The 11,205-nt window shown below is 36.5% G+C and overlaps 1 protein-coding gene across 9 annotated transcripts in view; it reads right to left on the bottom strand.

Moving 5' to 3' along the window:
* LOC117175109 overlaps positions 1–11,205 on the bottom strand; it is a 416,485-nt gene that overhangs the window by 141,836 nt on the left and 263,444 nt on the right. For 8 of the 9 annotated variants that reach the window (XM_033364660.1, XM_033364669.1, XM_033364661.1 and 5 more), the window contains 3 exons: positions 8,065–8,189; positions 7,847–7,986; positions 7,499–7,628 (listed from right to left, as the gene is read on the bottom strand). In XM_033364660.1, the coding sequence (XP_033220551.1) occupies positions 7,499–7,628; positions 7,847–7,986; positions 8,065–8,189 (395 nt within the window). The remainder of the gene's footprint in view (positions 1–7,498; positions 7,629–7,846; positions 7,987–8,064; positions 8,190–11,205) is intronic. The other variant, XM_033364662.1, reaches the window with a different exon arrangement.

The following is an 11,205-nucleotide window of genomic DNA, read 5'->3' as shown; positions in this document are numbered from 1 at the left end:
AAAACCGTGCCGAAAGCTGAATGGCACCTGGGTGAGGTGTCTAGAACGGTGACTCTGGGATACCGGGCGACCTCTCAGAGTACGCAGCCTTATCCTTGCATCACGACTTGCTAGAGTGCTACATTGCGAGTGTGGCCCCTGAATGGGGTTATATGGCACGGCTGCATGCTCTGTGTTGCGAGAAACACCCGGAGCCATCGCACTTTTCGCAGCAACGCCTGCGAAACCATGCTGAACTATTCAGAAAAAGGGGCTATGTAAGCGGAACGTCTAATCTACCACAGCTAGAACAAGCCGGCAACAGAGAAAAAGAGGCGACACTCTAAGGCCAACCGCGGGCAGGCATCCAATAGAGGAAGAGCGATTCTTTATGACCCCGAGAAACATCAACACCAAGGTTTCTCTCAAGCCTAGAGATCTGGCTGAAATGGTTGACGAGCTTCGTGGACATTTTTCCGGAGAATCCGACCTCTGGGCTATCAATTATTGTCTGTATAATATAGCGAGAGCTTTGGCCGATGCGAACCGTAAAACAAAACCAACTGTTGATCATAAGATCAAAAGACGAATGCATCCATTTGCCCTAAAGATAGGCTGGGCAAGACAGTACGCTGTCCGCATTCACTGTGTGATTGACTACATCACATCTGGCAGGAATTTTACCGCCAAGGTTTGAAAGTTCGCGCGCGAACTCCGGACCCGTTACGACACACTTAACAAGTCAAAGCTGATGACCATCAGGCAGAATATTGATGAGAGAATACGGATACTATCTGACGCTAAGAGAAGTCTAGAGCGGAGGGAGAGGTGGGTCAGAGAAAATCAGCAGTTTCTTTCTGACCCATCTCGACTCTTCCAAGACCCTCCAGTTGCTGTCGAACACCCACCCAAACCAGAGGAGGTCGAAGTATTTTGGAGAGAAGTCTACGAAGTGCAGCATAGACTGGACGAAGACTCAGAAAATATAAATAGCTTCAAGGGATTATGTGTTGCCCTCATAACACCTGATAAAGAATGCCCACCCATCACTACCGAGGAGGTGAAAAAAGTATTAAGAGGGATGAAGAACTATTCCGCACCGGAACCAGATTGTATCAAAACCTTCTAGTGGAAGAAGTTTTCTTCAACCCATCAGCATTTGGCCCGTATTTCCACCTCATTTTTGAAGTCGGAAGAGCCGATTCCGGAGTGGTTGGTGGAAGGGCGCACAATACTCCTGCCGAAAATAAGCAACTTAGCTGCCCTGAAAAATTACAGGCCAATCACTTGCCTGAACACACTTTATAATATATTCACAGCTATATTAAATGATAAGATTGTTCGGGCCATTTATTTGTTATAAACCAATGTGAAAAACAAATTGACAAATAATCTTATTATCGGTAATATTTTTGTTTTGCCAAATGTGCTTCACATTAATATACGGATATTCTTTAAAAAATGGATCTTTGATAATATTTAGTAGAATATAACAACTTACATGTTTATAAACATAATAAATATTTTGTCAGAAGAAGTTTAATAACAGTGGTTACTGTAAACTTTTCTAATATTTTTTGTGACTAGCAGTCATTCGTCCAATACCTCAGAACATTTCCAGTGTAAAAAAAAATTTCTATTCGAAAGGGCCAAAATTTTGAATCTGTTTATCAAATTTGTTTACAAAAATTGTTTATCACAATGGTTATTATAAACTTTTAAATTATTTATGTTATTCAATGTCATTCCTAGATTAATGTCAAGCATTTTTAGCAACAAAATTTTGTTTTACCGATAATAAGACAATTTGTCAATTTGTTCATAAAATTGGTTTGTAACAAATAAATGTATTAATTAACAAATAATTTATATTCTACGAGTCCTTAAACATTCATTCATAGAGTGAGAAGTACAAAAGTGGCGATGAGGCAGGTGTGGGGACTGGGAAAGAGTTTATTCGCAGATGAATTTATAAGGAGAGAATAAGAGTCAAGGTTTAACAGAAACTATGTGTGGATTATGACAAGGGAGAGAACGCAATATTTGTGTATAGTGAGAATGAGATGCGGTTGCATGGAGAATTGTAATAGGTTTTGGCTTTCTAAAGAGAAGAGAATGTGTGAATTGTGCGGGAAGGGGGATGCAAAAGTTGAGCACTGGTTGAAGGAATATGAAGAGTTGGAAAGGAGTGGGATAAGCATGAAGGTGTTGCTGCATGAAAGGGGGGACAAAAAGGCAGTAGCATGGGTAAAGGGGGTGTTGTGTAAGATGGAGAAGAAGAGAAGAAAGGAGGAAGAAGTATGAAGAAGGAAAGATTGTAAATAGGAGAGGAAGTAGATGTAACAAAATGGTAAATATTGTAAATAGGAGATAAGTATTAGGTATTGGCCATGGAGGAAGAGGCTGGCAATACGAGGCAAAGCGAGAAACTAGCGACATGCATGTGACGCGAGGCGAAGTGAGGAAGGCTAGGCTATAAAAGCGAGTGGCTTAGAGTTAATGTGTAGATGGATGTTAGATTTTAAGAGGTAGTTGTAAGAAAATTCTGTAAAAAATAGAAGTGTAACCAATTCTTCGCTACTTGAAAGAACATGCCAGAAAGGAGTCTTTGCCAAGATAAATCTAGTTGATTTTCTGACAAAATTAAAAATTAAAATATGATTACGAAAAAATTACTTTTGTTCGTTAGTTTGTTTACAACATTGTATGAAATTAGTTTTTTTACTCTTACCCACTAAAAAATTTTTTATTTAATTATTAAATTGACCGACGACCTGTTTTAATGAATTTGAAAGCCTGAAAAGAAACCAGAAAGACTTGTGTTCATTTAAAAAAAAAATGAAATTTTAGGGTCGGTCGATTTTTGTCGGAAACGGTACTTTTTTACACACTATATATCTCGTCGCTAAGCTTAGATATATAAGGGTCCTTTTGCATAGTAACATCCTAGTATAATATGTAGTATTCGTTTTCTAAAATGGGCACGGGAATGCATCTATAAATAGGCATCCATGCTGTAAAAAGTCATAGGTTTAGGGCAAGTTCTTGATTTATAATGCCCGATACATAATTATGCCTTTGCGTGTACTTTCTCTGAGCCATTACGAGATAACCATTAATAATGTGCTGAATGGATTCGTTATTATATCGAAACAATCGGCCCCTGTCGACAACGTTCTGACGTAACACGTACTTGCAATAATTTCTGACGCTGAAAGCCTATTTTCGAACCTTAATTACGAACCCTATTATTTCTGGAAACAGTACACCTTTTTCAGCCATCCTACACCACAGCTGCTACAAAAACTTTCCTGGCATAAAACTTTTTCTTTCTTTACATCCATAGAACTTTTCATGCAAGCTCTTGTGTTTCTATGGCTCGTTACGCCTTGTCGCTGTAGAAGGCCTTCATCCATTCTCTTAACATCATCAAACTACTTAATACTGACTTTGTCCATTAGCGTTTTACAGCATAGATTCTGGACGAATTGGCTAAGAATTGCGTTTACTTAGAGCCTATCCTTTGCTTGGTGCGTTTATGACTGGCTACCCTACAGCACGGTGGGTGCAAGCACAGAATTATATGTTACAATTTCAGCTTTATTCGTCCCATTTTTCCCGTAGCACTTCCGCCGAAGTAGCACACTGTTGAAGTATCATTTAAGACCTTTAGCATGTAGTGTAAATGCAACCTACGAGTATATTACAAACAATCACCCATCCGAGTGCTAGTCGCGCAGTTAATGCCTTCGGTATACGTCTGGATCTCTTCACATCTATGTTTCCGTCAGCAGTAAACATACTTTTATGATACATTACATCATCAACTTGCTCTATTCTCTCTTCGTAGAACGCAATATTGCATACTGTTATCGCACACATTCTTTCGAAGACAGTATTATTCGTTTTATTCACTTTAATCTTCAAACTAGTATTCTTCATGCCGATTTTCAGTCTGCCTAATATTCTCGGCAAATCATCGCCTTATACTGCCATCATAAACTTATCTACGGAATAATCTCACAATAATTAATAAGCAGTCGCGGAGACATCGAGTGGGCAAATCAATTTAAGGATGGTCTTCTAAACTGCCACGATACCAACATTATCCCTGTTCAAGGAGGCTTCATGGCGCGTATGCACACTCCGTGGTGCCAGAAACACCTAAAGCTTCAGAACGTGCTGCATCAGTCCTTGTGAAATCACATCATATCCCTCCGGAAAAATGGATATGTACCTATAGCGCTTCCCTAACTATTGTATGAACAAGTCGCAAACAATAAGGAAGCGAATTTAAAACCAACCGCGGAAATCAGACACTTTCTGAGAGATGATCGCGATTTCAGAAGAAGGATTCATTCGAGTTCAAGTAATCAGTTTATAGTGCTGTGAGAGCTTTGGCTAATTTAAACCGAAGGCTAAAACCGACGATAGATCAAAAGACCAAAAGACAATTGCATCAACTGAACAAGAAAATTTGATGGGCATGACGGAATGCGTTTTATGTTCAGTGTGCGATTGACTACATAAAATATAGTAGACAGTTAACGGCAAGGGTTCGAAAGTTAGCCCAAGAACTAATGACATACAATCAGAAGCTGAAAATGTCAGAGAAGTACTCTCCTAAAGTGATTGCATATTCTTTCAGAACTTCCCAATGTTTAATATAATCTACTTCATCGAAGGCTTTTTTCAGATCAACAAGTCCTATAATCTGCTATGATCTGTCTCAACCTAAATCTGATACGCACATTATCTTTTTGGCATAATCACACATTGGACTTGCCAGATCTTCTCTTCTGTTATTTTCATGACGTTTCTAATAAGTATTTTACCAATATTTTTTCTGTAGTACTTAGTAAGCTTGAAGCTTTATAATTAATGCTGTTATCTTTATCGTTATTTTCTTTTTGGAGTGGAACAATAATCCCCTTTTTTCAATCTTTTGGAATTCCCCCATTCTCGGCACATTTATTCATCAACTCGTCCAGGCTCTCGCACTCCACAACTTCGACTCCAAACAATCTGTTCGAAAAACTACTTATTCAGTCTTTGACTTTGTTCGTATTCCATGAAATTTTACGATTATAATTCATAATTGCGAATTACTTTGTCCTACTACTTCCTTTCCTAATCTTCCTAACCTATTTCCAAAATAATTTCTTATTTCCTTCAAAATCATTTTGCATTTTCTTATCATCTTTTACTATTATTTAACTTTTGCTTTCTTTAATAAATTTTTTTTTCTGTTCTTATCTCCATAATAATTTTCTAGTATAAATCTCTCATCATTGCTAAAAACATGTTATCTTCAATCAACTTTCTCAGATACGCTTGCTTCTTTTCAATTAATCCTCGTCTATTTCGTCCTTCCACCAAGCATCTCAAGTCATTTTTCCTAATACAACAGTACCACACACTTTAAATGCACTCTTGAAGATATAATAAAAAATGACCAAAATCTTTTAAGAACTATACTGTCGCTCGATTTTTGTCTAAAAGGGTGCTTTTTTACCTAGGGTGTCGGGTCACTAGGTTCGACTATAAGGATTCTTCTGGATAGTACCATCCCATTATAAGAAGTAGTCTTCATTTCATAAAACGAGTAAGGCATTGATTTATACAAACTAATTCATTCTGTTAAAAGTCATAGGTTTAGGGCAAGTAGTGAATTTATAATGCCAGGTACATCATGATATTCCTTGGGATTTGCCATGCACACACTAGATTTTTGTTGCCTAGTTCCTTCTCTCAGTTTCTCCTGCGATTAACTAAATATTGTCTCGGCTTTTTATTATATTCTATTTATACTTCTCGCTTCTCAATATTATTCATTTTGACTCGCGTCTGCTTTTACTTCATGATTCTGCTTCTCCTTCATCCTTGATCTATGGTTAATTTAAAACTGTGAGGTAATGATCTGTTCCGCATTTTGCACCCCTTTATCCCTTTTCTTTTTAATGTTCCTCTCATTTTCTCAACCGCTACAACAAAGTAAATCATACTGTAACTTTCATCTCTGCACAAGTTATAAAAGTAGTTCATTTTGTGCCTGAATTTAGTATTTGTAATAAACAAACCTTTTTTTTAAGCATCGACTTCACTACTTTTGCCATCAACTGGAGCCTAGCATGTTAAGATAAATAGTCTTCTGATTTCGATATTCATTCTAACCTATAATTATCTAGAAAATATACGTTGATACTTCTTAAGAAACTATTTTGTTCTTTTAGGCATAATCGGAATCACTCGATAATAAGCATGTGATTTATTATCTACTCCTGAATTTCTCTATGCCTGATCTTTCTTATGTCCCATCCCATCTTCTTTTTTTCAGGTACACATACAATATCTTACAACCTTATACGCAATATATCCCTCGATTAATTGCCTTTAAGATCATTTAAGCCTCTATGAGAGGGGGGGGGGGGGTCGCCGGATATTACAGATTTAAACCTATTATGTCTGGATAATTCTGAGTCCTTTAATTACACGGTTTGGTATTGTTTTAGAGGCTGACAAACTCTCGTCTTGTTTATTTCCAGGAGTGAAAGAAGAAACTCTAGAATTTCTGACGGCCATAAGTACCGTTTTTCGATGGATTCTGTTGAGTATTAATACTTTTTAAAGTAAAATCTGGAGTAAGACAAATTAATAGAATAAAGATTAAACAATAGAACAAGAAGATAAGCAATAAAATAACGTAAATGGGTTAATTTTTGAAGCTGAATGCATTGAAGTTATACGCAAGAAGAAATATGATTCCGCCATAATGTGTGCGTCATTTTCAGTTTTTTATTACAAATTCACGACAAGCGACGGCATTTTTTCTTAACATGGAGAATGATACTTCGACAGACCTCCCCCCCCCCCCCCCCCCCCCCTCTAAACGTATCACGTATTTTATGAATGACCCCTAATCGAAACGCACTGTAAATTAACTGGAAAAATGGAATGGCAACTCAGTGCCATTTCAGGGACAGTATGTGCCGATTTCAGCACCAAAACGGCAATGGGTGCCCATGCGACTCTCATATATTGGTCCTATAGTATCCATCACATACCGGGCGGGCTCAGTGATGCACAGTTTAGCGCCACAAATCCGAATCCCTTATTATAATTTCCTCCAAATTATTAACACCAGTTCCCTAGATTCGGAATGTATAATTTTCATAGCCATAATTTCAAATTTTTAAAAACTTTAGTTTTCAATTTTAAATCCCATTCAACTGATTTACTCACTAACCTAGTCGCAGGTATGCAGTAAACATCTGTGGGGATTTGAAATTTGAACCTGACTAGCTTTAAACGAGCAACACGCAACCGCTCCTGGGAAGTGTCGTTCAACTGCCGCTTTAATGCTCCTGGATCGGCAAGGATATTAGATCCGCAATTTTGAATTTAAAAAACGAAATCTTTTGTGATTTTCGATACTCTATAGTGTTCTCTAGATGTTTATATAAAAATCTACGAGAATCACGTAGTCAAATTAAGGCAAAAAATATTATGTAAGCCTTACCTTAACAGTATTTTTGTGCTTCGTTTGATATATTTTGAACCAACTTCTAACTTTGTGCATCAAAACATTAGTCCAAAATTCGTATGGCATAGGTGGTATTTGATGAAGTTTTGACTTTAAGTTTGGAGAGCTATATTAATAAAAAAGATACGTTATATTAACTATATTTATATCAGAAAAACAGTATAAAAGTCCAGATACTTATGAAACTTAGAAGCACAGTAAAAATGATTTCAGACTAGCTTCAACCAATCTTTACTTTCATTCAAAAAATAATTGAGACATATTTAATTAATTTTCTTTAATGTATTGAAAATACTGAGTCCAAGTGATTCTACTATATATTACCTCAGCAAGCAGGTCATAATACTAGCCAACTGTTTTGAAGCTTTTGGCATGATGAACATCCTTTCCATCTCATACATTGATAAATGAGTAATATTGAATGATTCTTTAGTCAGCTGAAGAAAGTGAAAAATTTGTGGAATCTGTAAATATATATTGAACCTTGATCTATTGATAAATGCTTATAATACAATAGCAAAAATGTGAAACGTAAATACAACCTCCCACATAGATTCCATTTCGTCTCTGAGTTTTTGAGAAACAATATGCTCCTTCTCCCAATCAAGATCCGCTGCATCTTCATTTACCAAGTTTCTGTTCGGGCTCTGGTTTAACATTGGTTTGTCTGCAATTAAGAACAAATCCCTCAAAAAATCAAATTACGTCTTACATATATTATACACGCATTGTTTGCCGACGTTTCGTGAACATTGCAGTTCAGATCTTCAAGACTGACCTGAAACTGAGGTATCAGGTCATGATGTTCTTAGGTATACTTTCTACGATGCCTGTGTTTGGCCAATCAAGTTCGACCAGTCCCCACGGCGGGGCACTCTGGTCAATCACAGGCATCGTAGAAAGTATACCTAAGAACCTCATGACCTGATACTTCAGTTTCAGGTCAGCCCTGAAGATGTGAACTGCAATGTTCACGAAACGTCGGCAAACCATTCGTAGTTTTTTACACGAGTGGAACCCGAAATATCTCTTTTTATCAAAATGGATCATCGTGAAAGCATAAAATCTATATATTATACAGTTTTTGTATCAGTTTCCTAATACGCTTGAGGCAGTTTAACCATCAGAAATATTTGGAAACGGTACTATTGAGAAAACAAAAAGTGTTCAAAAGACAAGTAATAGTATAACTTCCAAGACTTCTAAAAAAATGTCCTAAACCAAAGGTCAATTATAAACTCCAATGATCGTAAAAATAACTCGCTTATTTAACAATAAACTAGTAATAGTTAAATAATTGTTTAAACAGATATTTTTAAATTATACACCAACTATATTTCTCCTGCACTTTTCAAGTTGATCAACTTACCATGTGAGAATAATTCAAATGTGCAAATTTTGTTTTGGGTATGATTGCCGACGAATATTTTAAGCCAAAAATTCCTTATTTTCCTTTTAATACATTCAAAATTTGTTTAGTCTTTGTTCAATTTAAAAAAATTTAAAAGTTATATTTCTTTTAAGATTGCAGTATATTAAAATATACAGATATTTTAAATGTACTATATTCGTAGTAGAATTCTCGGCTCCGGAAGACTGCAACATCACTGCCATGGAAAAGAAAAAGGAGGACAGGTAACAATACCTTAAAAGGGAGTTGCAACGTCTGCACCAATAACATTCGCTTAAAATAATTATCCTTGTAATCGGTACTCTCGGAGGTGCGAAACTATCACTGGTTCAAAAACTTTAACCCTCTACCACCCGCATAATTTTTTTTCGCTTATTTTGATCATTTTGAAGCATGTTATTCCTAAGGTGCAGGGTATAACAACACTAAAATTCTACCTCATTACTCCTCACCATTTGTACGTAACAGGCCAAGACATATGTGTACACTAGGGTGGTCCAAAAATGCATGGCAAAACTTTTTTGCATGCTAGAGGGCAGCGATCCCCCTTATTTTATTCCAAATCCGAAAAAACAAATTCCCTTATTTTTTATTTTTTTATTTTAACAGTTGCCGATTTCGACTTGAAGTTTCCCATGTAAAATGCATGGGGAAAAATCACTTTTTTGAGTTATTAGAATAATTTTTTAGGGTTTGAGAAGATGTGACGGAAAAGTATGCGAGCCTGTAGAGAATTATTCAACGAAGAATTTCATCTATCAGACATATAGATTTGACACCCCTAACACACACCCACGAGTACCTGAAAGCTACCCTTAAAACCACAAATGTCAATTTGTCATGAAATCGACCTCTTGAACACTGTATTCTCGTATTTTTTCCTTAAAATTATTAATTTTCGTCCAGTGTATATCCAGTGTACATATTTATTATCATTGATTAATTAATTTTCAATTATTGAAACAAATGGAATTTGTTTCAATAATTTCTTTGTCCCGAAAATTCGCTTTTCCCCCTAACAATTATTGCTATTAGTCTAGTCGAATATTTATTAACATTGGTTAATTAATGTTTTATTATTTAAACAAATGGGATTTGTTTAAACAATTTTTTTCGAAATTTTGTTTTTTTTCCTTAAAAATTATTATTATTAGTCAAGTGGAATATTTATTAACATTAGTTAATTAATTTCCAATTGTTTGAACAAATGACATTTCTGTAACTAGACCAACAGTAATAATTTTTAGGGAAAAAACGAATTAATTAATAATTAATTAATTAATTAAATTTATTTTTTTTTAAATTAATTTATTATTTATTATTAATTTACATTTTACTGTTCAGGGTAAATGTGGGAATCAAGAAAACAACCAACGCACAATTCAACATCGGATTTTAGACATTCTGTACGGGTACTGAAAAAACAATATTTGCAAGCACATCGTTTCGCTTTTGATTTCGTTGGAATCGAAACGAAAAACAGATGAGAAAGCTACTGCAGGCGTCCTCGAATCGCGGACAGAAGGTTGTGTACCATTGGTTTCTTTTGAATATGGTTCCGATAATTAATAAGCACTTGCAGAAAATTGTCCTGGAATGGCCCCGAAGTAATAAACCCCAAGCGGAGGTGTAAAACCCGTGCCAAAAGCTGAATGGCACCCGAGTGAGGTGTCTTTAACAGAGACTCTGGAGTACCCGGCGACCTCTCCGAGTATGCAGCCACATCCTTGCATGCGGGACTAGAAGCAAGGACGAACCTTTTCCCAAGCTGCTCTTGGGAACAACTATGACGGCACCAAATCACCAAAAAGTTGTAGATGAGGTTCAAAAAGATCGAATGCGTGGTGCACACGACAATGGTTAGACAAACAGTGCCGATCACCCAAGAGTTCGAAGTGCTGAAAATAAGTTGGATGGAAACACGCCGCAAAATGGGAAAAATGTCCACCTTGAGTAAAAGAACTAACTCAAAGATGACTTGCTAGACTGTTACGATGCCAGAATTATCACTGTTCGCGAAGCCTTAATGCGCATATGCACACTCCGTGGTGCCAGTAACGTCCACATCTTCCGCACATTTTACATATCTTTGTGAAATTAAGGCGACTCCCTCCGGAAAAATGGATATATAAGCGAAGCGCTTTCTTTTTCAAAAGCTGTATGAACAAGCCGCAAGAAAACAGGGGGAAGCGACATTAAGATCAACCGCGTAAAACAGACACCTCCTGAGATTTGCTGAATAAGCGGTCATTCCCAAAATATGTGATAGGAG

The sequence above is a fragment of the Belonocnema kinseyi genome, chromosome 6 (assembly GCF_010883055.1).
Source record: "Belonocnema kinseyi isolate 2016_QV_RU_SX_M_011 chromosome 6, B_treatae_v1, whole genome shotgun sequence".
Classification (NCBI taxonomy): Eukaryota; Metazoa; Arthropoda; class Insecta; order Hymenoptera; family Cynipidae; genus Belonocnema; species Belonocnema kinseyi.
This window is presented reverse-complemented; position numbering and strand designations above follow the sequence as displayed.